This window comes from Chrysochloris asiatica, unplaced genomic scaffold (genome assembly GCF_000296735.1).
Source record: "Chrysochloris asiatica unplaced genomic scaffold, ChrAsi1.0 scaffold00064, whole genome shotgun sequence".
NCBI classification, from domain to species: Eukaryota; Metazoa; Chordata; class Mammalia; order Afrosoricida; family Chrysochloridae; genus Chrysochloris; species Chrysochloris asiatica.
In genome coordinates this window covers 12,420,215-12,438,087 of record NW_006408582.1, presented here as the reverse complement: position 1 = coordinate 12,438,087, position 17,873 = coordinate 12,420,215, and the positions used below count along the sequence as shown (strand labels likewise).

Here is a 17,873-nt window from a genome sequence, read left to right as displayed (position 1 = left end):
AAAAAAAAAAAAAAAGTGTTTGATATGAGTATTGTACTTTTTCTTTTTTAAGTTTTTATTAAACTCTTCTCCAATTTTCTTCTATATTTGATTCAACAGACTTTACATCCTTATCACTTCACCAAGAAGAATCTTATGACCTCAATGATATCACATACTTTGGTTATTTTTCAGACTTTCTTTTCTATGTCATTGTGCATGTTGTCTCTCTCTCTTTCTGCCTAAGTATAAAACATATCAGTTCTTTTAGTGTACCCCTACCTCACTGGCCTCTTTTACTGCTTCCTCTCCTTCTCATTATCCTAAAATTGGAGTATCCCAATTTGGAGTGTCCTTAGATGCATTCAATCATTTGATAATCTATCTAATCGTATGATTTTAAGTACTATCGATAAAAGAACATTTCTCCATTTTTTGTTTTCATGCTGAAATGTAAACTTTATTTCTGATGAATCCCATTGACTGTCTGTTAGTCATCTCAATATTAACACGTCCATAAACTTCCCCTACAACTCTGTTCTACCTGGATCTTTACCCAAATTGTATTTACTCAAGACAAACTAATTGAGTTACTATTGATGCTTTTTTCTTCTATGTTCCATGTCAAATCCCCCACACATAGTATTGATTATACCTTCATTATATGCTCAGAATTTCACCAGTTTTCACTGCTTCCATTGATATCACCGTTATCTAAGCTACCGCCACTGTTCTCTTAACTTATTACAACATCCTCCTACTCTTGCTGTTAAGTGTCTTCAAGATGGTTCTGACTTATAGCTACACTGTATAGGATTTCTGAGGAATGGCTGGTGGGTTTGAACTGCCAACCTTGTGGTTAGCAGTCCAGTACTTATTTTATGGAGCATAACAATAAATCATTGTTCTTTTTCTGTCCTACCATTTTCCCTTAAGAATTTAGATTACAAAGAAAAATAGTTTATATTGTCCCATGTTGGAGGAATTTTTAAAATATCGAAAAACAAGTAGATAAAAGTATTATGTAACTACTAGCTGATTTTTTTCTAAGAATATTTGGAGAGAAGTAATGAATTACACCACAGAGGGAAAAAGACACTGAAAAGGTAAAGAGAGATCTCTGAAGACAAACCAAAAAAAAACTTATTGTCATAGAATCCATTCTGACTCATAAGCACTCTATAAGGCCGTTTTGTGAAGAAACTATAAAGGAAGAATAAGTTGGGTTGTCACAGGGCAAATTCCTAGACCCACAACCACTGCTCTAGCCCACTACAGTCTGTTCCAGGAGTGACGGTCCAGAGTTTACATATATTAGAGAATCCTCTCAAGACTTGTTATACCAACTTTAGGTCTTTACAGAATTAGGGGAAAGGATAAAAGAAAAATAATTCTTCATCAAAGTTTAAGTTAGGAAGAACTTGTTCTCAGTTTTACCTCCATACATTGGAATTTAGTCTTTCATGTCCTATCAATAAGTGCAAAGCAAGCACACAACTATAAAAACAACAAGAACAACAACAACAACAACAAAATAACAGTTTTTAAATCCTTTATATCAATAGTGTCTTTCATTTTCTAGCAATAGCCACAAAGAAAACAACAGAAGTAAAGGTCTATGAAGTGGTCCGTCTTAAGAAACTACACATTTTACACAAAAGAGAGACAAATAACTACCAGGCAGAGAATCAAGGCAAAGAGGTAAGCAATATGAATAAATGTGGCAGAGTTTGCAATCATCTGAAAAAACAAGAAAGAACCTTTTCACTAATAGAAGTGATGTCACATCTACATCTAATAATTCAATCTTGTAGCCCATCTATCCACCTCCTTTTTGTCCAAGGATAGCACAGCACTGCTCAGAATGCTGTTACAATTTAATAACAGGAGGGAGCTAACACTCTCACTTGATCATAAAGATAAAAGCTGCTTAGACACTTCTTCAAGTTTGTGAGGTCATTTTAAAAAAGAGAGCAAGGGAGAAGTCTGGAAAGGGTATTCATTTCTAGGAGACACTATTTCTTGTCAAGCTTACCAAACCTCCCAGTCTCCCTCACATACCCACCTCCCCATCCCATGAATTTTTTTTCCTCATTGTTGTCTGGCATTGATGAGAAAAAAAAAAAAAAAAAAAGATTTTAATTAAGGATATTAATTATGATTATCATTACAAATATTTCCATGTTTTGTTATTTTTACTTTGTTAATTCTTACAAGATTTTCAGTTTGTTTGCTTTAGTGTGCTGTGTTTGCTTTCAAACTAAAGAAAATATATACTTTATCGTTGTCCCATTAGAAATCCATTATAACACATAGAAGATGGTATCCTATACATTAGTCTAAATAAGTCCCCCCATCTTTAATATGTTACTGTTAAGTGTTATTGAGTCTGTTCATAGTGACTTTGTATAGGGTTTCCAAGGGGCAACCGGTGGGTTTGAACTGATGACCTTGTGGTTACGTCCAGTCCTTATGCTACAGGGTCAATCCTTAAGTGCTTAATAATATGTAATACTATATTTTTAAGGAGCCTGGGTGAAGCTGTAGAATAAGCACTAGACTGCTAATCTCAAGGTTGGCATTTCAAACTTATTAGATGCGCCATGGGAGCAAAATGAAGTTTTCTGCTCCTGTAAAGATTTATAGCCTCAGAAACCCTATACAGGGTTGCTATGGATAAGAATTGACTCCATGGCAGTGGATTTGGCCTTCTTAAAGGTGTGTTGTGTGTGTGTGTGTGTTGTAAGTCTATTAGGATTTGGAGTCCTGGTGTGGCACTGTGGGTTAATGTGCCAGACTGCAAAGCCGTTTGAATTGCAAGGTCGGCGGTTCAAGCTCACCAGCTGCTCCTTGGAAGCCCTATACAGGGTTGCTATGGGTCTGAACAGACTTGACACACTTAGCAATGACAACAACAACATTATGATTTACAATTTATGTTTTATTCTAAATGTTTTAATGTCATAATAGAACACAGACTTCTGACTTATCTATCTTTGTATTATAGTCCTCATAACATATATTATTTGTAATTATATTACAATTATTAAGGTTGATTCAGAAACATAAAGTTTTGTGATTCAATTATATTATTACATATTTCTAGGGAAGATATGAGCCTGAAGTTCAGTACCAGATTACATTAAATGGCAAAGAAATAATTCTTCACTTACAAAAAGCCAAGTAAGTTTTATTTTCTGATAGTCTAATCATTTACTGGATTCTACTAAAAGGGTGTGGAAAAGCATATCTTGAGACATAGAGACTATTGAATAGATATTATTATGCATTGTATGCACTAATGTTATCTAAGAAGGTTGACTCTCTCTTAAAAATGATATGCCAAGTGTAAAAATGAAAACTCTAAATATAAATGTTCTTCCTTAAAGATAATTTGAATGATCTGTATTCAGAAAATTTAAATTTTTGTTATTGATTTCCATTATTTTTATAAGCATGTAGAAGCAGAGTACAAATGCCTTGGGATGCATACTATTGGATCAGGCTCCACCAACTCTCAGGGTAGTCAATAAATTTCTTACTGAATGTAGTGGTCCTTTATATATATTTATGATCCAACACCATTTAGAATTCTGTGGATACATGCCCTGGTAAAAAGGGATTATAAATTAACATATCTGAAAATAAAATCAGCAGCTATAAAGTTGCTGTGGGTGCTTCTTTCTTCAGATCTAACAGGCATCTATATCTAAGCTTAGATTTAATTCCTCAGTGGAGTTCCACTACTAAAAATGGATCATTGGGTCAGAATATCAACTGTATCTCACTGTAAATTTAATTGTTCCTTTAGTGCTGAAGATTATATCAGGAAAATCATCTTAATTTGTTATCAACCTGAATGCACTATACATTTTCTTCCTTTCTACAGGCATCTCCTAGGGCCAGACTACACTGAAACATATTACTCTCCCAGAGGGGAGAAGATCATCACGAGCCCTCAGAACATGGTAGGTTTCAAATCTTTGAGACTTTCTTCCTGGGATCTACCTTTTAATATATAAAATCCATATGTCAATTCGCTTTTCTGTTGTTAAGTGCCATCGAGTAGATTCTGACTCCTAGCAACCCTGTACATGGCTTCTAAAGAGCAGCTGGTGGGTTTGAACTGCCAACAGTGTTGTTTGCAGTCCAGTGCTTATCCTACAGGGCCACACCAGAAGTCCTCACAGGTCCATAGTCAATTGGGAGAAAAAAAAAAAAACAAAAAACAAAAAAACAGATCTGAAAACAAGGAGATTATCTGTAACCTATGAAACAAGAGATGGAATTATCATCTACTTTTAGGTGTAGGAGAAATTGGAGGCTTTCTGCTGCTGTTGCTTTTAAGTGCAATGGAGTTGGTTCCAACTTATAGGGACTCTATCATTTCTGAGGAGCAGCTGGTAGGTTTGAACAGCCAGCCTTGTGGTTTTCAGTCCAGTGTTTAACCCTACAGTGCCACACAAGACCTAGTAGTGTGTTTTTAGAAGCCACCCAAACCCTACTTTCTCCTGGTGGTGGTGGTGGTAGTATTGTGCTATAAAGTTGGTTCCAATTTACAGTGACCCTGTGTAGGGTTTCTAAGACTGTAAAGGGATTGACTAGTAGATTCAAATTGTTGACCTTGAGGTTAGCAGTCCAATGTGCAAGCACTATGTTACAAGGGCTCCCACTTTCTCCTAGATCATTTTATTTATAGGTTGGAAGTGTTCTCTCCAAAGTTGTTGTTGTTGCTAAGTGTCATTGAATCATTTCCCACTCATTGCAGCTCTTTATAGGCTTTCCAAAGCTGCAAGTCTTTATGGGAACAGAAAGTCTCCTCTTTTTCTCATGGAGTGGCTGGTGGGCTTTAACCTCTGACCTTGTGGTTCACAGTCCGGTGTTTATTCTACAGAGCCACTGCACTATCAGTACACAAATAATAAACAATTCACTACATAAATCTTTATGGTAGGGTCAGTTATTTCATATATTTTATATCTGGTTAAACCTCAACCTATATACCAGAATCATAAGTATAGCGAAAATGCTCCTTAGAAACCAAGATGGCCAGACTTCGTCTCTCATGTTTCAGGCTTATTATTAGGAAGGACCAGTTCCTGGAAATGGGCATCATGCTTGATAAAGGGTCAGTGAAAAAGAGGGAAACCCTGTACAAGATGGACTGGCACAGTGGCAGTAACAATGAGTTCAAATGTAGCAGCATTGTGAGGATGGGGTAGGACCTGATGGTGTTTTATTCTCTTGCACATAAGGTCGCTATGGGTAGGAACTGGCACTAACAGCATAGTGGTGTGGTGATATGGCTTAATGCACTGGACTGCAAAGTTGCTTTGAACTGCAAGGTTAGTGGTTCAAGCTCACCAGCTGCTCCTCAGAAACCCTATAGAGTGTCGCTATGGGTAGGAACTGACTCAATGGCACTTAACAACAACAGATATTAGACATAAGAGAGTATTATGATTAAAGGAAGAACAGGAAGAAAAGAAATGAAATGTCTCAATCATAGTGTGGTTGTTCACAGAGCTCACTGCTGTGGTACACCAAACATGTCTGCCTCTATGAAAGCAGACGAAGACTTCTGCAACAATATGGCCTTTTGTTCCATTAAAATTCTTCATTTTATGAATATCTAAAATAAAAACTTGGTGAAGGAAAAGTCGCTCAAAGGAAAGTATCTGATAGATTAATTTGCATTCAAGTGTTAATAGCTAATGATTCTTTACTGTGGTATTTCCAAGCTTTCTATAAATGACAAGTTTTCTTCCAAAGGAAAGGTAAACAGAATTTGAGGCTTTTAAGTCAGCTTATTTTAAACAAGAGATTGATCTTTAACTTCCTTAGATTATCCCATATAAGGCCTACTTTACTTTGCTTAAGGAGCTCTGGTAGAATAGTGGTTACAAATTGGGCTGTGAACCTTAAGGTCAACAGTTCGAAACTACCAGCTGTTTTGTGGGAGAAAAATGAGGCTTTCTGCCCAGGTAAAGATTTAGAGCCTTGGAAACCCTGTGCAGGGTTGCTATGGATCGGAACCGACTTGACGGCACTTAACAACAACATTTTACTTTGTTTATGAAGTCCTGGTGTGGTGCTATGGGTTAATGTGCTAGACTGAAAAGTTAGTTCAAGCTCACCAGCCACTTCAAGGAAACCCTATGCAGAGTTAGTATGGGTCAGAACTGACTTGATGGCACTAAACAACAACTTTGATTACATAGGATGTGGTACTAGAGGATCACAGGACTGCAAAGTCATTTTGAACCTCAAGGTAGCCGGTTCAAGCTCACCACCCACTCCTGAGAAAGCCTATACAGGATGTCTATGAGTCGGAACCAACTCAAACAGCATGCAACAACAACAACAACAATTTCACTTATTTGGAGGACTATCCATTTCTGATTCTGTAGTTGTAGATAACTCCTCTAGGTTTTTCATACTGTAAAGGAATTCCTCAAATAGACCAATTAAAATGGTAAAATGGATTAATTAGGATGAGATGCTCAGGAATGGTGGTATAGCTTCTTGAGAATTCCAGAATCAAGAAAAAATACATTGCCTTCTACTTGCTTTCTACTCACAGTGATCCAGTAGGATGGAGTAGAGTTACGTGATGTTGTTGTTAAGTGCCGTCGAGTCGTTTCCGACCCATAGCGACCCTGTACAGGGTTTCCGAGGCTGTAAATCTTTACGGGAGGAGACTGCCTCATCTTTCTCCCGCGGAACAGCTGGTAGTTTCGAACAGCTGGCCCTAAGGTTTGCAGCCTGATTCGTAACCACTACGCTACCAGAGCTCCATAGAGTTACGTAATAGGTAGGCTGTAATCTGTACCTTCAGCTGATGGGTTCAAATGACCAACTTTTCATTTTACAACCAAATGCTTATCCATTGGCCTCTGTGAGAGTCAACATGTTGTTGTTGTTGTCAAGCACTGTCGAGTCGGTTCCAACTCATAGCAACACGTTATAGAGTTTTGGAAGAGCAATTGGTGGGTTTGAACTGCCAACTTTGCAGTTAGGAAGCAGTCCAGTGCTCATCCTTCAGCGCTACGCTAGGGCGCTGAGGTTCAACATAGGGGAGCTAAATTCTTGCAAGCTGGTTCTGGATGTTGATAGCCTTCCAGTACTACTTTTAATCTCAAAGGGATTAGCTACTTCTCAGTTACTGCTTCCATTTTTACCAGGAGCTCCATAGATGCAATCTCCTTGCATTTAAACATGTTTCTTCCTTTGGACAAATTAGCATCAGAAAGATAGCTCACTCACCAAATATAGAGATTTTCTAGGGTCACCCATGCAGCAATTTAGAAATTTTTGTGGCTTTCACTGCTTTTTGCTCAGGAAACTGGTATGGGGACTGTCACTATTTGAAGACATTTGCTAAATACTGAAGATGACAGCTTTTACCACAATTATGATACACACATTATTGACATAATAACAAAACAAAAAATCTAAAACATAATTTCTTTTATCTACATCCAGGAAAATTGTTTCTATGAAGGAAATATCCAAAATGAAAAGAATTCTGTTGCCAGCATTAGTACTTGTGATGGGTTGAGGTAAGAGCCACACTGAAAAGCATTTTTTTTTTTTAATGCAGAATTAAATCTTTCTGGATATTTTGTTTTCTTCTTTTTTTGGTAAAATTTGACAATCACTAAAATGCCAAATATATAAGGATAAAGAGTAAAGTGAGGCTTACATTCACTTTATCACTGGTTGATCTAGCAGAAGACAGTGCTGGACATTTTTAATTAATACTGCTACTTTCCAGACCATGGTGAAAACTGTATTCATCTCCATCATTATCTTTCCCATTCCCTTTATATTTTGAAAGACTCTGCCCTGCAATTGTCCCACATGGACTTAATTTATGTGTATATGAGTATGTGCGAGCTTGTATATAGTTTTGTTTACAAAAGAACTCTATAATTTCTGATAATTAGGGGAAATTAAGAAAATAAGAAAAAGCAAAAAGAAGAAAAGTATTTCAAAATATTGCCGCTGAATGATCATTATTTCTTTTCAAAAATCAAGAAATTTGCGGGGTTTTCGAGGAGGTCCCAGAGGGGCTGGCTGTGGGCGCAGGGCGGTGGCCTGTGTGTCACCTGCTACGGTAGGTCCCGGGTCTCCCCAGGCCCTCCCCACCCCGCTGCACACCGAGACGCTCTCCCTAGGCCAGCCTGGGCGGCGGGTCTGGAATCACCCAGCAGCCTGGAGAAGGACAACATGCTTGGAAAACTAGAAGGTCAGCAAAAAAAGAGGAAGACCCCCAAGAATGCAGATTGACATAGCTGCAGCCACAATAGGCTTAAACAACAATTGTGAGGATGGCGCAGGACTGGGCAGTGTTTCATTCCACCGTGGATAGGGTCGCTATGAGTTGGGACTGACTCGATAATACCTACTAACAGCAACAGCCATATTGTTCCATTCTGTAATGTATTGTAAATCTTAGCCTCTGTGCCTGCGATTGGACTCCTGGAATGGCGCTGTAGGATCAGCACTGGATTGCGCACCACAAGGTCAACAGTTTAAACCCACCAGCTGCTCCTCAGAAACCCTATGCAGGGTCGCTATGAGTCAGAACCGACTCGATGACACTTAACAACAGTACCTTTGATTATGGATCCATTTTGAAGTGAGTTAATGAGGCAGAATTATGGTGGGAGTTAGGAACTAAGGAAGCAAGGAGCTCTGGTAGCTTAGTGGTTATGAATCGGGCTGTGAACCGCAACGTCAACAGTTTGAAACTACCAGCTGTTCCGCGGGAGAAAGATGAGGCTTTCTGCTCCCGCAAAGATTTACAGCCTCGGAAACCGAGCACAGGGTCGCTATCCGACTCCACGGCACATATCAACAACAAAGGAGTGAGGTGTGGCGCTGTGGGTCAGTCTGCAAAGCCAGTTGAACTGCAAGGTTGGAGGTGTAAACTCACCAGCTGCTCCCTGGAAACACTACACAGGGTCGTTATGGGTGGGAACCGACTGGGTGGCACTTCACAACAAGGAGTGAGGATGTTCCACCTTACTAGACAGGGTAGAGGTCTATGACTCCACAAGGCTCAGGTTCTTGTTAACTTCTCCGTCACTCTCTCCTGCTGCTCTGCCTGTCATTTAGCTGTAGTTACACTGACCTCCATGGAGTCCTGATGTGGCTGTGTGGGTTAGTACGCCAGACTGCAATGTCAGTTTGAACTGCAAGTTTGGCAGTTCAAGCTCACCAGCAGCTCCTCAGAAATTCCATACAGGGTCATTATGGGTCGGAACTGACTTGATGGCACTTAAAAACAATAACACTGACCTCTTGACTGAACTTCCTGTGTGACCAACTCCATCCTCTGGTTTTTTATCCTTACTCCTAGGACCCTGTACCTTCAGTGCTCTTCCTCTGTTACTGGCATTTCTCCTGTAAGCCTTTTCTCTAATAGTATCTTTTCACTTAAAATGATCACAAGTACACTCCTCTTCTGTGTATTATCTGTCCTCACCTTCCAAAATGCAAGCTCCATGGCTGTAGGAAATGTAGTCTGTTTTGTTCACTGATGAATCCCCAGTTTACCAAAGAACTGGTAAACTTTTGGTGCTCAAAATATACTTGAGTAGTACATGAAATAGGTAAGCTTTGAATTTTCACTATCCAGTACAACTCTTAAATCTTATTATAAATCTCAAGACTCAGTCTCTTAGTATATAGGCATTAGGTCTTCCTCATAAACTGTGAAAATATGGATCTGCTCTTACCTAGCTATCTGAGAGTTTTAATATTTTGCTTTATATGTGTTATATTGCAAGTAACAATTCACTTGTATCTATAATATTAGTACAGGAAACAGATCATTTAGAGGTGAAGTCACTGGGGGAATAGATTTGGGCTTGGAAGATAAGATAGTTTCTGTTAGAAAAATGGCTTTTTATAAAATACCATAACGTATTTAGGAGGGTGAATAAAAAAGTATCCATACACCAGTTATATTAAAACACCCATCCACATCCATGACTGATGGCAACATTGAGCCTGGACATGAAATGACTCTGTTGAGTGACAGTGGATTATGTGGCAAATCATCTGTAAATCAGCCATAGTTCTGTCTATGAAATAGTCCACCACAGACTTGGGTTTTGAAATGTTTGTGTGAGATGGGTACCAAAACAACTCATGGAAAAGCATAAACAGAAGCATTTGAAAATGCAAACAAAATTTGGACCGATACTTAAAGGAAAGTAAAAGCTTCTTAAAAAAAAAAAAAAAAAGTCGTTTCTGGTGGCAAGACATGGATTCATCACTAGAGCCTGAGAGTAAAAGGCAGAGTATGGAATGGGAACATCCTCAATCACTGACCAAGAAAAAGTTCAAAAGTTAACCATCAGCTGGAAAATTGATGCTTACTGTTTTCTGGAATTCTCAAGGGCCAGTATTGGCATACTATAAGAAAAAATATTGAACAATCAACAGTGCTTGTTACAGTGAGATGCTCACTGAAAAACTGAAGTCTAAACTTCAGAGGACTGCGGTCCAGGGGTGTCGTGATCTTTCATGACAATGCATAGCCACATATCATTGCCCACACCATTGACACTCTGCAAAACATTCATTTTGAGGTGTTAAAACATCATCCTTATACTCCTGATCTTGCTCCAGCGGACTTTCACCTGCTTGGTCCCCTGAAAGCAGCCTTTCAAGGATGAAGATTCACCTCTGATGAAAAAGGAAGACAGCGGTACATTCGTGGCTCAGAACTCAGCCTAAAACATTTTTTAATAAGGGAATACGAAAGCTTGTTAATAGATGGACAAAGTGTATTGAAAAGCAAGGTGATTGTGTGGGTAAATTATGTATTTGTTTTTTCTAAAAGTTGATTAAAATAAATTCTACAGCCAGGAAAAAAAAAATCAATAAATTTGCATTTGAAATGATTGAAATATATAAAAGTATTCTTTCGACATGGTACTTATGTAGCATGATATCAAAAATTTTCCCCTATATCATAAAATACTTCTTAAAATGTAATGTTTAATAACTAGTTGGACTTATAATATTTTATCATTTAGGTTCAGTTAATATTTCTGAACTAATTATCCTTCCTGGGAAAAGGATTTTTTAAGTTACTGCTTGCTATACTAGCTAATCTACTAAGCAGTTTTTCTCCACTCTGTATCTATAATGTTCCCTATTCTATGCCCTAGATCTAGCAAGAAATGTTTGTTGAGTAACTGAATATACTACAGAAAAATATTTGTTGAGTTCATGGTATAATGTCAAATTTATCTGATCCAGTTTTATTTTAGTAATTTTTGTTCAAGATTCTCTGGGTAAATTAGATGGACTTCAGTGCACTACTTAATACTTACATTAGCTAAAGTTTGAAAGTCCTATGAATAAGACTGGAATGGGAGGACAAGGATCAATCAACTCAGAATAGTGGGGAGCTCTGAAATTAAAATCTGTGTGTCTTTTAGGGGATACTTCACATATCAGAATCAGAGGTACATGATAAAACCTCTGAAAAGCACAGACCAGGAAGAACATGCTGTCTTCACAGATAACCAGGAAGAACTTGACCAAGCTAATCATACCTGTGGTGTGAGAAACATTGGAAGGAAACAAAAGCTGATCCGAATCTCTAGGTCACTCAATAGCTCAGCAGTGAGTACAGATCTTTTAACTATTCATTTATTTTGGTCATCTCATCAACGGTAATGATAATGGGATACTATGTGATCAACAACAGCTGGTATATATGAAACCTGTAATTGTTTAATTTTTCATCAATTAAAATTCAATTTTTCTCCAAAGAGATAAAACAAAATAAAATAAGCAGCAACAACACAACATATATATATTTGTTGTTTAGTGCTATCAAGTCAGTTATGACTTATAGTGACCCTATGTTTCCAAGGAGCAACTAGTGGGTTTGAACCGCTGACTTTGTAGTCAGCTGTCCAGTGTTTATCTTACACTGCCACACCAAGACTCCGTATATCCATATGATGTTTTTGATGCACAGATACCTATAAAATATCTTTGTAAATGTTTGAAACGTTCAGTGTGAAATAATTGTTAACAATGTTCTTTTACTCTTTGTAAAGCAAGAAGACTTTCTTCAGGCTGAGAAGTACATTAATCTCTTTTTGGTGCTGGATAATGCCTTTGTGAGTATAAAATATTTGTACTTCCAGACCATTAAGTCAACTCTTAAGTTTACTTTTCCAAGAAGTCAAGCAACAAAATATTTTAGTAAATTATAGAGCTTAGCCATCTGATTTTTTTCTGTTTTATCTGCTTTGCCAGTAGTAGTGTTTACCCACTCCCCTCTTTAATATCAATCTGCTAGCAAAATATTTAGAAAATCAAGATTATCCTTTCTTTATCTCTCACTGCCTGAGAGTCAATTTTGACTAAGATAGTAGAGGTTTCCAAGACTGTAAATCTTTATGGGATCAGACAGCCTAATCTTTGTCTCACAGAGCAGCTGGTGGGTTTGAATCATTGACCTTGGGTTTAGCAGTGTAATTAAGCCCACTGTGACACCAGGATACTAGATAGATATAGGACACGAACCACAATAATGATAAATAAAGAGAATGGATTATTAAAATGCTTCTTAAATTCTCTTTATATTACATAAATATAAACACAAACCTGAATATACCTTACACATTATGTTTACATATGTTGATGATAGTATGTCGTGGAGTTGGGTCCAACTCATAGCCATATTGCATAGAGTTTCCAAGACTGAAAATCTTTATGGGAGCAGAAAACCACATCTTTCTCCCACTGAACTTCTGGTAGTTTCAAACTGCTGACCTTGAGGTTAGTAGTTTGACTTGTAACCACTGTTACCAGAATATTTACATATATGAAGAAAAAATTCTGAAGTCAATATTTATCCCTAGCAAGTGTTGCATTTATAATTACATTTTAATAATATTTAACTGGTTAAAACACTAAAAACTATAATTTTATTTCTTCAACTTGTAGATAAAAAAACAATAGCATTTTTTATGAGTGTTTAATGTTTTCCTTACCAAAAATAATTTCTTACATTTGAAATAAAATTTATTGGAACACAGTCTTACACAAGGAAGGATTGGAATTAACAGATGCTTAATTCTATTAAAAGTTGTAATTTTTTAAATGTGATATCCTGTGTCCTACCAGCATCCTCATTTTAATTTCATATTCTAAGTATACTTTGCATTATGTTTTTTTACAGTATAACATGTATAATGGGAATCTAACATTAATAAGAAGATTTATATTTGATGTGATGAACCTACTCAATGTGGTAAGATATCTGTCAGGTAAACATTTGTTTTTACAATAGAGTCTGAGACTTCCCTGTAATTTTATCAAATAAGAGATTGATAGAGTCACAATGACTCAAGATCAGAAGGTGTAGGAAATTTAGCAGGAATAAATTCAACAAGAACATGGGAACACTGAATGGCTTAAAATTAAGAAAGTTGTGTGACAGGGTTGTATTCTTACATATGCTGAGCAAATAATCTGAGAAGCTGGGTTATATGAAGAAAAGCATGGCATCAGGATTGGAGGAAGTCTCATCTGTGATTTGCAGATGATACAACCTTGCTTGCTGAAAGAGAAGAGGACTTAAAATATTTACTGATGAAGATTAAAGACCATAGCTTTTGGTATGGATTGCATCTCAATGTAAAGAAAGCAAAAATCCTCACCACTGGACAAATGAACAACATTCTTATCAATGGAGAAAACGTTGAAGTTGTCAAGGACTTCATTCTTCTTAAATCAACTATCAACACTCATAAAAGCAGCAGTCAAGAAATCAAATGAAGTATTGCATTAGGAAAAAGGCACAAGATGTTTTTAAAATGTTGAAGAGCAAAGATGTCAGCTTGAGGACTAAGATGTGCCTGACCCAAGCCATGGTATTCTCAATAACCTCATATGCATGTGAAAGCTGGACAGTGAATAAGTGAAGACCGTAGAAGAATTGATGCATTTGAGTTACGGTGTTGGAGGAGAATATTGAAAGTGCCATGGGCTGCCAAAAGAACCAACAGATCTGTGTTGGAAGAAGTGCAGCCAGAGTGCTCCTTGGAGGGCAGGATGGCCAAACTTTGTCTCTCATATTTTGGCATATTGTCAGGAGGCACCAGTCACTAGAAAAGGATATCATGTTTGGTAAGGTGGAGGGTCAGAGAAAAAAAAGAAGACTCCCAGCGAGATAGATTGACAAAGTGGCAATGGGCTCAAGCTTGGCAACAATAATGAGGTTGGCCCAGGATTGGGCAGTGTTTCATTCTGTTTGTTGTGCATAGTGTCACTGAGTCGGTACTGACTCAACGGCACCTAACAACAATAACAAAGGTCAACAAGAAGGTAAAATCTTATCTGTTGTACCAAAGGCAGCTTCTAGAACTTTCATTTTCAAAGTAGGATTAATTTATACATCAGTGTGATCAACAAAAGAACTCTGGTGGTGCAGTGGTTAATTGTTTGGCCACTAACTGTAAGAATCACAGATCTAATCCACAAATTGCTCTGCAGGTGAAAGATATAGCAATCTGCTTCCATAAATGTGGTTGTGGTTGTGGTTGTGGTTGTTAAGTGCAGTCGAGTTGATTCAGACCTTGTATAATGTTTCCAAGGAGCATGGAAACCCTATTGGGCAGCTATAATCGGTCCAATAGAGTTGTTAAGGATTGCAATTGACTCGATAGCAATGGGATTTGTGGTCAACAAAAAGTTAAAACACTAAAGGAATCCTGAACTTTTCATAAAGGGGATAAAAATGTCCTTTTTACAGATGTACAACACTTTAGACGTTAAAGTGATCTTGGTAGGTATGGAAATCTGGTCTGATGGTGACAAGATAAAGGTGGTACCCGATGCAGGAGTCACCTTTAACAATTTCCTGAGTTGGCACCGTTCTAACCTGGCAAAAGCGAAGATACATGACCATTCTCAGCTCCTCAGGTAAGCACATGCCTTCGTGAACTAAGTGTATATAGGCAGGATGGATAGTTATACCCAAGTTTCTTAGCAGGGATTTCTGTTCAATTATGTTTTCCCCGTCAGTTTTTAAAGTTCCTCAAATTCTACTACTAGTAAAGAACTTGTGAGATTCTTGGGAGGCAGTCATTAGAATTCTGTATAACAGGAAAAGCTTTTCTGAGGGCTAGTGAATAGAAAAAGGCTAGGGCAGCGCAGGAAATATGTAGCATACTTGATGGGAGCTCATGGTTCTGAAGACTCAAATTGTGATAGTATATCTCTTATTTTTGCACAGTGGAATTGGCTTCAGCAATCGACGCGTAGGATTGGCAGCCTCAAATTCCTTGTGTTCTCCATCTTCAGTGGCTGTTATTGAGGTTTGTAAACTTATAGAATATTTTCCTGTGTTCCTATATCTTCTACAAAAACCAGCATAATGCCTTATAGGGTTGACACAATGAACATGTGTTGAATAAGTGATTTGAAGTGGAAATAAACCTACCATTGTCCTTCCGCTAAATATTCCTTGGCTTTTGAAACATAAGAGCCCATTGCATTGGCCCTTCCAGAAGTCATCACTCTTTAGTTGGTGTTAGGAAATTAAAAAGCATAGCAACTGTTACAGAAAGGGGATCACATGCCATTTCTTAGCCTGAGCTAACAGTAAATTGGACCCTGTATTACTGACCAGAGTTCAGACAAGAAACTAAGATGCATGTAGGTTTTATGGTCAGATACTACAAATGCCCTTGGAACCATAGCAATATTTTTGGAGTTCTCTGGGTACGTAATACATTAGTTAAAAAAAACAAAACATTTCCTGTGAGGGATATAATAAACTCAAGTTAACCGTCATTGACTTGATATTACTAAGCAAACTATAGTTCATTAATTCACAAACTATGTGTAGTACAGTCAACATTCTGCACTCAGTCATAATAGGGAAAGGAGCTTATTATCCCAGCCACCATTAAAAAATAATAATTCTGTACATTGGAAAAATTAAGAAATAACTGAATAAAATAAGAAAACATTTAAAAATGGAGATTTCTTTCTTTCTTTTTAGGCTAAAAAAAAGAATAATGTAGCTCTTGTTGCAGTGATGGCACATGAGTTGGGCCATGTCCTTGGTATGCCTGATATTCCATATTATACCAAGTGTCCTTCTGGGAGTTGTGTGATGAATCAATATCTGAGGTAAGGCCTTGTCTCCCTAGAGAATGCAATATTTCCAGAACCTTAAGGACTTCAGATCTACATGTGGGAATTTGTCACTGAGCAATGCCATATTTTCTATAAAAAGGAATATAATAAATATTAGGACAACATCTTCACATATCTCCTTCATTAAATCCAGTCACCTGTTTTTAAATGTTTATTAATTGCTTGCTGAAGTCAGGCACTTTGCAAGGACTTGGGATAGAAAATTGAACAACACTATCATGTCTCACAAGTTAGAGGAAATATATGTTCACAAAACCAGTAAGTCTGCAATCATTTATTTCCACTGGTCATGAAATCCCTTATTTTTCATCCCTCAATAATGAGATGTACAACAAATAACAAGATAACAAATGATGGAAGATAACAAATGATGAGGCTCATCACCCTTGCCAATTAGAACAGTACTGAATCTAGGTTGTCATTACTGTTGTGAGTTCCAAATCATAGTGACCCTATGTAAAACAGAAGTAGACATGGCCTGGTCCTGTATCACACTCACAGTGGTTGCTGTGTTTGAGCCCATTGTTGCAGTCAATGTGTCAATCCATATTGTTGAGGGTCTTCATCCTTTTTACTGACTCTCCACTTTACCAAACATGTCCTTTTCCACAGACTGATGACATATCCTTCTGATGACATATCCAAAGTACATTACATAAAGTCTTGCAATCCTCATTTCTATGAGACATTCTGGTTATACAAAAACAGATTGTGCATTGTTCTGGCAGTCCATAATATATTCATTATTCTTTGACAACACCATAATTGAAATCCATCAAGCCTTATCCAGTCTTCCTGACCTATTGCAGAGCTTTCACATGCAAATGCATACCTTAGTCCTCAACAGGACACCTTTGCTATTTAACACTTTAAAGAGATCTTTTACAGCAGATTTGTCCAATATAATATGTCCTTTGATTTCTTGACTGCTGCTTCCATCAGTGTTGTTTATAGATTCAAGTAAAATTAAATTTTGGACAAATTTAATCTTTTCTCTTATTGGTCCATTGTGGAGATTTTTGCTTTCTTTACAATGATGTGCAATCCATATTGAAAGGTAAAATCTTTGATCATCACCAATAAGTGCTTCATGTACAGGAAGCAAGGTTGTGTTATCTATATATTGCAGGTTGTTAATGAGTCTTTCTTCAATTCTGATGCCATAGTCTTCAAACAGTCCAACTTCTCAGATTATTTAATCCGTATACAGATTGAATAAATATGGTGAAAGGAGTCAGCCCTGACACACACTTTTTCTGGTTTTAAATCATTCAATATCCCCTTGCTGTGTTCTAAGGACTGCCTCTTGGTCTAGATTCTACATGAACACAGTTAAGTGTTTTGGAATGGCTATTTTTTCTTAATATTATCCATAGTTCACTATGATCCACAAAGTTGAATGTGCTTACATAGTAAATGAAACACAAATAAATACCATTCTAGTATCTTCTCCTTTCAGTCAAGGTTCATCTGATATTAGAAATGATACCCATTGTTCCAAGTCTTAGTCTGAAACCAGCTTGAATTTCAGTAGATAAACTGCAATAACAGTTTTGGAATTAGCGTCAGAAAAATGTCACTTGCATGTGATGTTGTTGTTGTTGTCAGGTGCCATCGAGTCAGAACCGACTCATAGCGACCCCATGCACAGCAGAACGAAACAATGTCCGATCCTGGGCCAACCT

General features: G+C 37.4%; 1 protein-coding gene across 1 annotated transcript in view; it reads left to right on the top strand.

Moving 5' to 3' along the window:
* The window catches only part of ADAMDEC1 (ADAM-like, decysin 1), a 39,364-nt gene that overhangs the window by 5,631 nt on the left and 15,860 nt on the right, over positions 1-17,873 (top strand). The window contains exons 2-11 of the mRNA XM_006864443.1: positions 1,562-1,680; positions 3,086-3,162; positions 3,869-3,947; positions 7,465-7,541; positions 11,442-11,628; positions 12,072-12,134; positions 13,202-13,273; positions 14,777-14,946; positions 15,260-15,341; positions 16,031-16,161. Of these exons, the coding sequence (XP_006864505.1) occupies positions 1,562-1,680; positions 3,086-3,162; positions 3,869-3,947; positions 7,465-7,541; positions 11,442-11,628; positions 12,072-12,134; positions 13,202-13,273; positions 14,777-14,946; positions 15,260-15,341; positions 16,031-16,161 (1,057 nt within the window). The remainder of the gene's footprint in view (positions 1-1,561; positions 1,681-3,085; positions 3,163-3,868; positions 3,948-7,464; positions 7,542-11,441; positions 11,629-12,071; positions 12,135-13,201; positions 13,274-14,776; positions 14,947-15,259; positions 15,342-16,030; positions 16,162-17,873) is intronic.